Source organism: Gopherus evgoodei, chromosome 1 (genome assembly GCF_007399415.2).
Source record: "Gopherus evgoodei ecotype Sinaloan lineage chromosome 1, rGopEvg1_v1.p, whole genome shotgun sequence".
Taxonomy (NCBI): Eukaryota; Metazoa; Chordata; order Testudines; family Testudinidae; genus Gopherus; species Gopherus evgoodei.
In genome coordinates, this window is record NC_044322.1 from 116,691,650 (window position 1) to 116,706,224 (window position 14,575).

A 14,575-nucleotide genomic window follows, 5' to 3' on the forward strand; every position below is an offset into this window, starting at 1 on the left:
GCCACATGCCAAAGGTTGTCGATCCCTGGTCTACACATAGGCAGACTAGGCAGCTGCCTACCAGCTGGTAGGGGCTCTAAGCCCCCAGCTGGGTCACTAGAGAAGCATTCCCACCTCCTCCCCCTGGGCTCCCTATCCCCAGTGTGGGTAAGATTGAGGCTGCAGCCAGAGCTCAGATGCTGAGCAGCTTGGAGCTAATCCTGGTGGCACTGGGAGCACTGCTGAAGCTTCACACCTGCTGCTAAGTGCCCATCCCCAATACAGCCTGCAGCCCAGGCAGAGACCACGGTGATGGCTACTTCAACAGCGAAGAGCTCAACTGGGAAGGTATGGGAGAGTGTACTGGAGGTTGCTGGGGCCAGGCAGCGGGTGCAGGATGGGGGTGTGGCGGTTCCCACTGTGGCTGAGTCGAGCATCTCCAGGGCAAGGATTTCAGAGGACGGGGCACCCCTGCCCCAGGGGGTGGAGGCTGAGGAGGCTGGGGAAGAGGTTTCAGGGGGGAGATGAGGAGTGAGCCCTGATCAGAATTAATCATTTTTAACTGTTAGAAAGCATGTTTCTCCTGACTAGACTAGGTTCACTGGTGCACTCCAGCTCCCATGCAATATTTTTACAATGGAAAACCATCGTCAACCTGGTTTGACCAGCCAGCTAAACTGGGTTTCTGGAGTGGCCCTAAAGTAGCTGAAGCATACCAGTGAATCTTGCCCCCTGTGGGATAGGATCAAATCCTATCTGACTAGTGAGTGTATCTTAGAAGTATGTAGAAAATGTTACAGTTATTGGTGGGAGCTGACTTTTTAGCTAGGTCAAGTAACACTTCTATTGTGTGGAAGCAGCTAGACGTTAAGGGCCATACTTAGACAGTAATGGATCATGAACTTTGAAAAGTGCTGAAGAGGCAGTTGTTTTAATACTAGGTTTTGGTTTTCTCATTGAATGGCAGCATGAATCCTGGTGTTTGGTCTCTGGGACACAGAGATGACATTTTCAGGAGTGGTCTGTAAATGGTAATAACTCTTGTTTGCATTTAAGGCCCAGCTATGTGGTTGGAGAATGCAAAGCAAATGCTATTAGTGTGCAAATCGCCAAGTGTTTCCTTGGCAAAACTGTGGGTTCAGGATTTGGGGCTTAATTCCACATTGCATTCCTCCCCTTTGACAGCAGTATAACAACTCCATACCTTTAGTTCCAGTAGAGTTGCACCAACCTGAATCTGGAGTAATACAATATTGACTCAAGCTCTTGGGCTTTCTGACTAGTTACGTGCCTGCTTTGCGGGTGGTTTGTTCGTTTAAATTTTGGCATATCAAAAGTGAGTTATGTGTGATTTATGTTGATACAATATGTGTATTAATTACTAATGTGGGAAGTCTCAGAATTGTTCTTGCACAGATCTCTGTAGCGGGGTGGACACCCCGCTCCTGCCCGGAGGGGTTAGAACAGCCCTGGAGAGGGCTGCAGCTGGGAAAAGAGAGGCTGATTGGGAAAGCAGACACAACTGTAGCCAGTGTAATCAGGGCCCAGCTGGCCTTTATAAGAGGGTGGTGGGCCAGAAGAGCACACACTCTCTATCTAACCTCTTGAGAGAGAAGGACCTGACTGTCTGGGAAGCTGAGCAAGATACTTGAGGTTGAGCAGTGCTGGGGAAGGGCAAAGGGAGTTGGGGAGCTCCAGGCTAGCAAAGGCCCAGGTGGCAGGCCTAGTTAGGGACCCACAAAGGGTACTAGCAGGGTATCTGAGGTTGAGCAGTGCTGGGGAAGGGCAGAGGGAGCTGGGGAGCTCCATCCCAATAAAACCCCAGGCTGCAGGCCTTGTTAAGGGCCTATAGAGGTGCAGCCCAAGGTAGGCAAAGGCAGCAGGTCCAATCCCCCCTTGCTGATGATGAGTGGCCTTTACAGACTGCAGTCTGCCCCAGTGAGTGGGGGCTAGCTGATGACTGGCAGTTGCCACTGAGGCGAGGTGGGGATAGAGGGTTGGGGGTTCCCCTGGGATGGGAGACCCATACAGGGGGCTCTTCTTGGGGCAGAACCCCCAGGAAAAGGGGCACCGGGGGCCGGGAGGCACATGGGGGCCAGTGACAGATGAGACACCGGCCTGCAGAGGGCACTCTGGGCTGGAAGAGTTCATTCCCAGGCTGACCAGCAGGAGGCGCCGCGCCAGTGAGTCTTCACCTCACTACAATCTCCCATTAGCCTCTATTTACTGGTAAAATGTTAGGTTTAAAGTATGGATGCTGTATCTTATGGTGACATTACACACAAGAACTACCAAGATGAGATCATCTCTGCAGGGCTCCTGCACTATAAAATTTAGCACTGTACTGCCAGTAAGAATTTTGTACAAATGTGTAAATAATGTGTAGATAACTTGGAAAAATGTGTAGACATAGCCTGCATATTGTGTTTGTGTATTTATGGATAAGATGGATCAGTTTTGATTTTCCATGAGGATAAAAGTAAGCAAAATTTTAGATTTCAAAATTAGGACGGAGTCCCTAATCTATTCTTGCCCCAGGACCACCTGGGGCCTTCCTACGCCCTAAAGGATTGTGGGTATGTAGTGAATGTACCTGGAATGGTCCCTCAGAATAGAATAACTACTTATGCTAAATAATCTGTTCTACCTTGCATTTTGCTGAAGCTGGGAGTATCTTTCCCAGACCTGAAGAAGAGCTCTGTGTGGCTCAAAGCTCGTCTCTCTCACCAACAAAAGTTGGTCCAATACAATATATACCTTATCTACCTCGACTCTCTAAATGATTGTGTGTCATAATCAGAAAATACGAGGAACTGAGGTGCACCGGTTCCAGAAACCTCTGCAGTGGCAGGGAATTAGTTAAGTGAAATATGCCCAGATGATTATAGCAAGTGAACCAGACCTGGTGCTGGAGAAGGAATATGCCAATTTGTGCTGCCATGCTGACCTGGGGGAAAATTCTTTTCAGACCCTATATATGACAATCAGTTAGACCCTGAGCGTGTGAGCAAGATCCACCAGCCAAGCACCGGAGAGAGGAGAGAATGCTTGGTACCATCTCAGAGCACCTATTCTCTCTCTCCAGTGTCCCATCCTCAGCTGTGGCCTTCTCTTATGCTTCAGAGGAAGAAGATTACACACACACACACACACCAAAAAATGCCACATTCCAATGAGGATCAAAAACAACACAAATTCAAAATTTCAAATGTGGCTGCAAAATGGAATTATTGTCCAGTCAGCTCCGTCCTTGACCATAGTTACGACAGGCCCCCTTGATAAGACAGCAATCAAAAGTGTACCCCAAATTCCATTCCTGTCTCATGAGACCCCCCACACTTTCAAAATAATGAAGACTCACTCATCTACTAAACTCATAATGCATCTACAAAACTCAAAATGTTTCGCTCTGTGCATATTCATCACCTCAATCTTGTCTGAGCTATCTGTCACATATTCACCAAACAGCAAAGGGGACAGAATGGAACCTTGTGGCACTCCACTGAGGGAACCAAGCAAGCAAGTTCTCACCTCCAGAAATGAGCACAACCAGAATAGCCCCAAGAACAGCAACGTTGTCATCACATCCAAAAGCCAGTGTTATCAGAGGCTGCTGCTGGGAGATTTAATGTGGTCAGAAAACACAATTCAGGGCCAAGGAAGACAGAGAGATTGGAGATATGAGATGGAGCCCAACCTGGCTCTGTATCTCAATTTTCTCCATCCACAAAAGTCTGTTGTAAGCACCTAGTCACAACCTTCATCATCAAAGAGCAATGAACTAGTAGATAAACTTTTTCTCTCTAATTATATACACATAATTCACGTTGTAGCAAGGCAGGTAGTGATCCTTATCTTATTAAGCAGCAATATGACCATCTTACCTTTAACTATAAAGGGTCTTGTCGCTGATACATTATATACATTTCCACTGTGTATGTAAGTAAAATGGCAAGTATAATGTCCTTCATCAGTTTTTTGTGGACGTTTAATAAAAAGATACTTCTCTCCCATTGAATATTTTTCACGTGGTCCTTGGAGAGGTTTGCAGTCCTGAAAAATAAGACCCTTTCATCATTTGGCTGTACGTAACTTGAAATAATAATCTGATTTTCATTGATGTTGTTAATGTTTTATTTACCTTATACCACTTGACAATAGTAGCCTTCGCATAATTGTCAATCGTAGGGCAAACGATTCTTCCAGAAGTTAACGTTCCAGTGTTATTTGGATAACGTATCCGACTTGGGAAACAAATACCTTGTTTGTGGGGATACACCATCACACTCACAGTGGACTGTTTTGTATAATTAGAACTTAAAAAAATAATAAATATAAACAGATCAGACACAGAGGGCCGTGGAATATTTCTAAGGATTTGCTAGAAATAACCTACAATTTCTACTGAATGTTATTTTTCCTTTATACATGGGTACATGACACTATATTTCTCTTGCAGTTCAATGTGGGGGAAATGACCACATAAAAATAGCAATTGGTATAGAAAAGATTCAGGGATTCAGATGGATACCATAAAAATATGTGAGATTATACAGATTGGGATTATAACTATCCATCTAATTAAAACAGACACCTATGCTTATTATAGCCTTAAAACTTGCATTTTTCAATGTTCTGCTTACTATTGTGTAACACAAGTGTAGTTTCCTGAGTCCTCTTTTGATGTTGGCAGAAACCAAAGAAATCGTCCAGAGGAATGTATCCGTCCACCCTCTTCTGCAGGAATGAACTGGTTCGTTTGTGTGATATACCATTTGATGGTCCTATTTTGACAGTTTTGGGGACACTTTACAATCAAAGCCTCATTTTCCATTGCATTAACTGGAAAAGAAGAAAATAAGAAGTTCCCAATGCTGGCTGGAGAAAAACTACATGGCACAACTGTGGGTAAAATCCTGGTCCCATTAGAGTCAATAGGAGTTTAGACATTGACTTCAAAGGGGCCAGAATTTCACCCTGTGAATATCTGACATTTTACATATTTAACAGGAAAAAGCAATAAAGTTTCAGAAGGAGCCAAGCTGTTGTATGATCATTAATGCATCATATCTTGAGACACTCTTTATGGGACAATATGATGAGGTATAATTTAGACATGCACACAACTGTACCTGTTTAACTAAAGGTGGAATTTTGAACCAAGTTAGTTAAACTGGTGCAACTTGGGGAGGCAGGCACTCCTATATCAGTTTATACCTGGCTTATGTCAGTTGCACCAGGTGGAAACTAAATTGTTATAAACCAGGTTTAAGGTGAGTAACTACACAGGGAGTTGCATCGGTTTAACTAAATCAGTATTAAGTTGAATTAATGCAATTTTCAGGTGTGGACTAGCTTTTAGTACATAAATGCAAATCCAAAGTGACACATTCTTCTCTTTAACATATGAGCATACAGCATACCCATTGCTACAAATGCTTCCCTTCAAGTTCAGATGGCATTTGTGAGTGCAACATGTTTCCCGTGAGCTAGAAAAAGGAATTTAGGCTGGATTTGGTATGAAACTAAATTATCAGAGCACATTATAATGGACAATAGGATTGTTTTATCATTTTAGTTAATTGATTAGCAGCTCCATGAAGTAACAAACACACAAGGAAACTGATTCTTACTCTCATATTTGAATTATGGAACACTAGTAACAGCAGACTTTCTGGAGTCAGCACAAGGATTAATTTAGCCCCATTTGATTTTTAATTCCTTCTAAATTTTTCTTTCCATGAATGATGTAATAAGCTACTTATAGAACTAATAAGCACTATGTGAGACAGAGAAGTCCAGAATTATAGCAGAATCAAATAGTCAATAGTACGGTCAGGAATTGTTCATCGGAAAATTCAGTGAAATTGAAATTTTTCATGGCAATATATTGGTTTTAAGGTTAAAATCCCTGCTCTGCCTGATTCAGACCAGGGACTTAAACCTGGGTTTCCCGCATCCCAGGTGAGTGCCACCAAGTTCCAGATTCACACTCACTCCTTGGCCCAAGGAATATTTAATTATTTATACAAACTGGAACATCTCTAAGAGGAGCTCTGTTTTTCACAAATAATTTTTGAAAAGTCTCAGTTTTGTTCCAGTGTGGAATGAAGCCACTTGTGAAACTTCAACATTTTTCATGAAATGGAATTCTGGTTTTCCAGTCTGCCTTTATCAAAAAGGCAAACTCCATCTTTAAGATTCTTTCTTTCCATATGACATTTATTTGTTTTAGATTATTTCTTGTAATGTTTAATTGTATTAGAAACACAATTGACTATTATGTTTGTTGCTATTGAAATGAGACTATTAATCAATTCAGCGTAGTTGTTTGCTATTTATTTAGTGTGCTGTATACTTTGCAGACAGATACTTTGATATATTATCATCTAGGTGCCTGTAAATACCACATAGGCAGGAGGCTTTAAAGGGAAAAGTTCATACAGGGACCAGTAGAAGAAGGAAGATTGTACACAAACCCCATCAGGGATACATGCCAAAAATGCAGAATGCTCTTGAAGTTCCTGGAAAGTAGGAGAAGAAGAAAAGGAAACCAGAAAGACAGAAGAGAGGATACCAGAATCTAGTGGAGAGGTGAAGAGAGGGAGATAGTGGGAGTGAGTAGAGGAGAAATTGGGGAAGCAGGATAAGTTATAAAGGAGCCAAGGGACCCATTGAAGTCAAGGCAGTTTATCTTGGTGCAACTTTAAGCAGAATTTAGCTTTTAAATAAATTGAATTCATTTGTAAATTAGAATTGATATGTAAACCTACAAATATGGAAACCTAGAATTGGAAATGTGTTTTATATAGCTACTTTCGTATTCACGCTGTCTGAGGCAACATGCAATTCAGTGAGTTAGATAGGAGAGATATGTAAGGTCTAAATAATATTACACTGATAGATATTGGCTGTAGAGACAATCCAAGAGCCCCTACTCACATGGTCACATTGAAACAAAAGGGACTGCTAACATAAATAAGGGTGGCGGGCCCAGACTAGGAAAGCTTGGCAGTTGTGTTTGCACTTAACCAACATTTCACACAGCAACGTGCATTAAAAAACACCTTTAATGAGAGAGGAAATGTTAGCTAGGGCTCCAGTTTAGCAAATCACTTAACTGTATGCTTGACTTCAGTGAAATCATGTGCTTAGGTGATTTTGTTGAAGTGGGGCCTAGAATACCGGTTATCCTTTCATAAAGCACCTTTATCTTCCACCTGCATAGCTACCACAAGCAGACAAAAGAAGCTTAGGCCTTGTCTACACTGGCACTTTACAGCGCTGCAACTTTCTCGCTCAGCGTGTGAAAAAACACCCCCCTGAGCGTTGCAAGTTTCAGCTCTGTAAAGTGGCAGTGTACACAGTGCCCCAGCCATGCTCCCAGTGCTGGTAGCTACTCTCCTCATGGGGGTGGTTTTTTTATAGGGCTGGGAGAGCTCTCCGAGCGCTGGTCCCACAACTACACAGCCACGTTAAAGCGCTGCCACAGTGAAGACATACCCTTAGTTTAATATCTCAGAGGCAGGCAGTGGTTGATGTATTTCAATAACCTTAAGCAATACTATCTGGGACTAATTATAAACTGTATTTGGTGGCTTAAGCTAAAGCAGCTAGTTTGGTTGTCATTACTTGGTGACATTAAAGCTATTTCTGTATAGTCACATATTTGTAACATGAGACTTACATGATTCTGATGTCATGGAAACAGAGAGGAAAGTAGATAGCAAGATCAATTGCAGAAGGCCCATCACGGTTCTAAATCAAGAAATAAAAAGACAGAGTGAGATTTTGCAGAGTGCTTTCTGACTGAATCCACAGTACTATCGCTGGAGTACAGATAAAGATGCACATCGATTAAAAGATAGTACAGGGGGATGATAAACTGAGTCATACGGGTTGCTGACTGTATAGTATGCTAGTTCTGCAGCTTGATTTATAGCATTTGCCTCATAAGCTCAGGACCGGTGCAAGGAAGTTTTGCACCCTAGGCGAAACTTCCACTTTGCACCCCCCGCAGCAGCACCCCGCCTCCCCCGCCCTGAGGCACCGCCCCCCGCGTGGTAGCTCTCCCCCTGCCCTGAGGCACACACTCCCCTGCACTTCCCCACCACCCGGAGTCATGCAGCCCTCCCCACCCCAGCTCACCTCTGCTCCGTGTCCTCCCTGAGCACACCGCTCCCACTCTAATTCTCTTCCCAGGCTTGCGGTGCCAAACAGCTGATTGGCGTTGCAAGCCTGGGAGGCAGGAGAAGTGGAGTAGCGACCGTGCGCTCGGGGAGGAACAGCTGTAAAATAAAAAAAAATAGGGGCACTGCTTTTTGTCACCCCCAAATCTTGGCGCCCTAGGCAACTGCCTAGTTCGCCTTAATGGTAGCACAGGCCCTGCATAAGCTAATATGAGAGTTAGATTATGTTGACTCTGCCATTACAGTGTTAGTTGCTCACAGCAGTGTTCCTAGCCTCTGTTTGCCAGAAGCTGGGAGTGGACAACGGGATGGATCACTTGATGATTACCTGTTCTGTTCATTCCCTCTGAAGCACCTGGCATTGGCCACTGTCAGAAGACAGGATACTGGGCTAGATGGACCTTTGGTCTGACCCAGTATGGCTGTTCTTATGTTTATGAAAACATTATTCTTTGTTGCTGATATTTCCTGAGATTGGTCTCTGCTAAAAGGTGAATTTGTTCCAAAATGTTGAGCAAAAGCTGTTTAACAATTCTTGGCTTATCCAAGCATGAAAAATATCTCTGTATTCTAATGAAGGCCAAGATTGCACCCAACCCCATGCACAGATGCATAATAGCGGGTAAGGCATAAGGACCCTCCAACTCTTGTGCTCCTCATGCAGGGTGGTGTCAGCCTCAGCCCTTGCAATCACCTAAGCACAAGAACTGTGCAGTATTAGAGTCATTAATGGCATTAAGGAATCCAAAGAGGAGGTGAAGACACGGCCCAAACAGATGTGCAAGGAAGGGAGTGTAGCAGCAGACATACTACCATTACATACAGTACCAGAAAGTTCCGGAGACTTCACAATGCCTACTAGAATTCACAATGGGCAGCATGGCTCAGCACTTCCCCATCAAAATACTTTACTGGGGGGAAATGGTGTAATTGGTATACCTTTGTGGAGATTTGCAAATATATCCTTGCCCTAGCTCAAGCTGGACAAGGAGGGCATGGATCAGCATTTACATTGCACTCTCCGTCAGTGCCTGGTCCAGGCTGGGGAATCTGATGGGCGAACCAGTGGACCAAATTCGGTGATGAATCCTGGCCAGGATCTGCCAAAAAATCTGTTTGGGAAAATTTAAAAACTTCATTTCAAAATCAAATTTGTATTTCAACATTTATTTTATATTTTTAATCACTTTTTGTGACATATCAGTAATAGTACCATGTAATATGACATGTCACAACAACTTCAAGTTGCATGCCTCCGACGAAGTGGGTATTCACCCACGAAAGCTCATGCTCCAATATGTATGTTAGTCTACAAGGTGCCACAGGACTCTTTGCTGCTTTTACAGATCCAGACTAACATGGCTACCCCTCTGATACTTAACTTCAAGTTATGTCATAATATAATTGGGAAGCCACATCTTGTGTCTGTTGCAGATCAGTTTTCAAGAGAACCTTAAATGGAGTGAATTACAACACTCTAGCTTAGAGATAAGGAAAGCATGAACGATATTGGAAAAGACGTAAGTAACATACTGCACATAAGTTTTTGTGAAACTGCTGGTTCTATGTCCATAATGCATTTATCCCAATGAAAATGACAATTGTTTTACTACTTACTTTAGAGCTATTTTGTTAAGCAAGTGTAAACCTAAACAAGATGACACAAAATAAAGGTAGCAATCTGCTTTCTAGAACTTTACATATTACCTGGATTAAGAAATTGTCCAAACTCAAGCTCTTTTTCCAATTTCAGAGAGAGAGAGACACAAGAGGGTGATGTGTGTGTGTGTGTATGCGCAAGTAACAAGAGGGTGATATGCCAGCAGGTAGAAGGTAGGGTTTGAATCTTAATGGAAAATCATGAGCACTCACATCTCTCTTAATTTTTGAGAGGTAGCATTGGCCGTGTTAGGGACTTTAACCCCGACGGCAAAGTTTGTTGTTTGACCGCAAGAGAGACAGGCAACACCAGCAAGGTTTGATTAAAAGCTTTTTATTGACAAGTGCACGCATTAATAGAGAGCAGCTTGTCTTCAGAGAGAACCAGTCCCCTTTTTACATTTTAGTATAAGCCTATATAGACAGTTTTATTGCGTTATAAATTATTTACTGGAGCAACCCACCCCCTTTTTTTAACAACTAGAAACTAGACACCTTTAGTATACATGCATGCCTAAAGTTAGAAATGTAGGGGAGTTAAAAATAAACAAAGAACAAAACCAGGGAGTGAAAACAAGGAGGCTGGGAAACTAGGGCTTTTATTAGTTTTTTGAAGGAGCTGCCCGAACACAGCACATTTGGTACTATGCCAGGAATGCAGCTTTTTTTTTATTTTACTTTTTCCCAGCGCTTGTGAGACATGCTGCTGCTTTTTAGTGTTTTTCACTTAGGGATTACACACAAACCTTTGTTAGCCTGACTTTGGTCAGGTTGGCATACCTGGTTTTGTTTGCTATATTTTTATTTAGGCCTAACAGCCATTTATTAAAAAATCTAAGCTTTCATCTTTAGAGAATGAAGTTTATATCCCTTACCATACGTTCTTGCTTATATAAATTAAGGAACATTTGTCTTGCAAAAATACTGTCTCTGGACACATAATATTGTAACAGAAAAGGATTAACTAGGATCTGGTCAACACTTCAATGTTTTGCTGCCATAACTATGTTGGGTAGGCGTGTCGGGGGGGGAAAAAACACTCACCCCAGCCAATATAGCTATACTAGCAAAACTCCTGGTGGAGATGCAGTTATACTGATAGAATAGTGCTTTGTAGACATAGCTAATGTCATTTGGGCAGGTGGTAAAGCTCTGACAGCAAAAGATCTTCTTTAGCCAGCATATACTGCATCTACACTAGGGTGCTTTGCTGACATTACTGTACTGGCAAAGAAAGACTCTGTAGTGCAGACAAGTCCATAGGCTTAATGCACGTCCTTGTTCACATTAAGAGTTTAACTTCAAAGCCTACTTCACACTACCTGAATACCAACAGTATCCAAATCAAAGATAACCAAGCTAGAGTCAACAGGACTGAGAGGGGAGAGAATGCACAACTACCAGTTGCCCTAATTTGTGCACTGGCCAGGACTTGGAACTGGCAAATCACCTACGTCAGGGGTCCCATGGAACCAGATGTGACAACTAGATTGCAAAGGAGGACCCTTGTTCCAAGAATATTTCCTGGAGGGGCTTTTGGGTTTATGATCAATTTGCACCAGCAGAGTGGGTGCAAAATAGTCCCACTGCAAGGGCAAATTCCTCCCAAATAATTTTAGCCAGGGTGTTGCTTTTCACTGCACCATATCACTGCATTCTAAAAACTCATTATATGTGCCTTGGCATCAGTTTTTAGCAGAGTCTTGATTCACATACAGCACATGCTGAGTTATAATTAAAGATGTTTTTCAAACACATTTTTTTCAGGAATTTAAAAAAAAAAACTTGATTGTGCTTCCATTTTCCATTGAAGTCAATGGCAAATCTACAAATGACCTCAATAAAAGCTGGATCAGAGATTAGCATTGTCTAGACACACCGGTGGACCTGGCAATATGAACTCTGTTCTCCAATACCTTATATCTTGTGCTATCATTTATGCTCATGCAAAGTGTGAGAACAAAGCAGATGCAAAATGCTGCCATTTTCATTTAGCAGCATGTTATATTCACTGGGCACAAGTGTTTGCACAAGGTATAAGGTGAGAAGAGTCAGGCCCATGGTTCCAAAACGGCAAGAATGGGCAAATGACTCCTATATCTTGGCTGAGGGACAGAGGCAGCCTGACTTTGGTCCCTCAAACATTTGTGGAATCTCTTAAAATAGTGTGATGTAGGATTCAGGCTATGTGACAGTATTGTATATTTACAGGGGAATATGATTTTTCCACACACACACATTTTTGCAGATATATTTGGAACCTACAATATGTTTAAAGTAAAAACTACCTAACAGTTTCCTCGAAAACCACTTACGCAATAGATTTATTTCCATAATATCCTATCAAAAATGTCAATTTTCTAGATAAAATAGCTTTTCCTGTAATTCTCCAACAGCTTTGCTGCAACTTTCCTTTGACCTTGATAAGATGTTCTATGGTCTGAGGGAAGAGAGATAGCTTTATGGGCTCAGTTCTACAAACCTTTACCCATATGAAGGAGACTTTGTATATCCAATGTCTGAACATACAGGAATGCCTTCCAATGTAGCATATTTCTCTGAAAAGACATGTTAAGTGCCAGACCCTGTAAGGTGCCAAGTGGTCTCAGCTGCCTTTGATTTCAAAGGCAGTGAGAGTGCTCAGGATCTAGTTGTGTTATAAAAGAGTAGTTGTCTACCAAAGTAGTTTGCTCCCCCAAATACAGCTGTGTTAACAAACACAATTTTCAACTGTTTTCCAAACTTGCATATTGGCAATGCATACGGATATTACTTATAATATTGTTTACAAATATGACTAAACATAAAATGCATACACTTCATAGTAGCAAAAACTGACAATTAATACTATAGGAATTTACTCATTCACAATGTTTTATGTCTCTTTGATATAAAATACTAGATGATACCCATAATGTGAAGAAATCTTAGAAGCTTTCATAATGAGCACCCATTCATCTTTCAGATGTTATTTTCACACCTTTATCAATACACAAAGCTTTCACTCTGACAGAAAATGTTGCTTTAAAATAATGAGCAGAGCGTTGGACTTAGAGCTAGGAATAGCTCTCAAGGGAATCAGTACCTTCCATATTAGTCAAAACTTAACCGTATAGTTCAGCAAGCCCAACATTAAACTATAACAGTGTTGGCACAAATGCCATACATATCGTAGTAATGCAGTGTTTTGAAACAGGCAGATACATCAATGTGGAAAATGCAGTGCTGCGAAAGCCAGTTGCACACAAGAAGCATCTATCATATCTTTGAATTGTAAATAAATGTTCAGCTTAGGAAACCGAAAAACAAATGTTAGTTTCAAACTGTACCTCATTTCAAGGGAGGTCATTCATTTTAGTTCCCAGGTTACCTGTACTCCACACAATCTCGGAGTTCCTCCCTTTTCTTTTACTCAACATTGTTTACATCAGAAATTAAGAAGCATGTAAATGAGATTATACAATAATTCATGCCAAAGGAATGGATCCCACAGAATGTTCAGTTTCCTACATGAATTAATTTGTGTGTGATCTTTATTTTGGCTCTCCATCACACATTGAATTACATTTAAATTATAACATAGAAATTGAACCTACCAGTTGGACAACTCAGAATGGACAGAATCAACAGAATCTGTGTGCCTTGTCCTCTGCATTGATTCCTCTATTACAGCACATGCCAGAGATTAGTAGAACCTTTATAAACTTGCTTCTGCAATTCAAGCCTGTAGGAATGAGATATGTAACCTCATTTCAAGGCACCTCCCACTGCATAAGGCTTATCAGGTAGTAGACACAGAAATTGCTTTGGTAACCAATGCCTATCAGATGTGGTCTCTGCTCACTAAAAATAAATATACTTCTTAAACAACACTTCTTAAACAACAATGTGCAACACTTATATCAACTTTTTTAAGCCTTTGGATTGCAATATAATAAGCCTGCTGGCTAATTCCAGTACATCCTTTCCCACAAACATCTGGCAGAAAAGGACAGAGCTGCACTTGGCCAATAAAAGGAATTGTATGATTCACTTTGATTAACAACCAAAAAGAAGTGATATATAAAGAACATTGGGGACCAAAAACATGAACTGAAAGAGGGTGGAGGGAGCACAGAAAAGGAACTTGAGAACCGCTGGCCAGGCAGCAGGGCCAAAGAAATGACCAGAGGAAAAGCTGGAGTAGCGGGAGCAGCTTTTTCAGTGAGGAAAGCAGCCATGAAGTAGCCTACAGCAAAGATGAGAAAGGGGAGCAGCTGTGCAGCCACATGGTTGGGCTAGAAGATTCCGAAGAGGCCCTTGAGCAGCAGTTTCTTCTGCAGGAAAGAGCAGTCTGGAAGGTAGCCTGAGGAGCTGGACCAACAGTAACTGAGAGAGCAGGGGACAAGATTTGTGGGAGCAGCTGGAGGATGGAGGTGGGGTGGTGTTATACTATGTTACCCACAGGAAGGGAACCTGCCAAGGAGAAGATGCAGGTCACCAAAGCAGCAAAACAGCAATGAGACAATGCTGAGAGCCTCTGCATGACTGTTGAGCAGCTTCCAAAATACCAGAACCACACCCAGCGCTGTCAGACCAAGACCCTAGGACTATCTCCCTCTCAGAGGGGGGCAAAGTTGATGGTGCATCTTGGGTACGAGATCTTACAAACCCTGAGGGAAAAGATACCTTGTACTTTCCTACTGGATTGCCCTCTAAAAGACTTATTCAGGAATTATGCTGTACTTTCTTTCTTACTACCAAACAAT

At 42.1% G+C, this 14,575-nt stretch overlaps 1 protein-coding gene across 2 annotated transcripts in view; it reads right to left on the reverse strand.

Annotated features, from left to right (window-relative positions):
* The window catches only part of IL1RL1 (interleukin 1 receptor like 1), a 38,498-nt gene extending 24,970 nt beyond the window's left edge, over nucleotides 1–13,528 (reverse strand). The window contains exons 1-6 of one of the 2 annotated variants that reach the window (XM_030569941.1): nucleotides 13,424–13,528; nucleotides 9,108–9,280; nucleotides 7,667–7,737; nucleotides 4,623–4,821; nucleotides 4,121–4,295; nucleotides 3,864–4,032 (exon numbers count right to left, since the gene is read on the reverse strand). In XM_030569941.1, the coding sequence (XP_030425801.1) occupies nucleotides 3,864–4,032; nucleotides 4,121–4,295; nucleotides 4,623–4,821; nucleotides 7,667–7,737; nucleotides 9,108–9,175 (682 nt within the window). In that variant the 5' untranslated portion in view covers nucleotides 9,176–9,280; nucleotides 13,424–13,528. The remainder of the gene's footprint in view (nucleotides 1–3,863; nucleotides 4,033–4,120; nucleotides 4,296–4,622; nucleotides 4,822–7,666; nucleotides 7,738–9,107; nucleotides 9,281–13,423) is intronic. The other variant, XM_030569951.1, reaches the window with a different exon arrangement.
* Nucleotides 13,529–14,575: the final 1,047 nt, after the last annotated feature.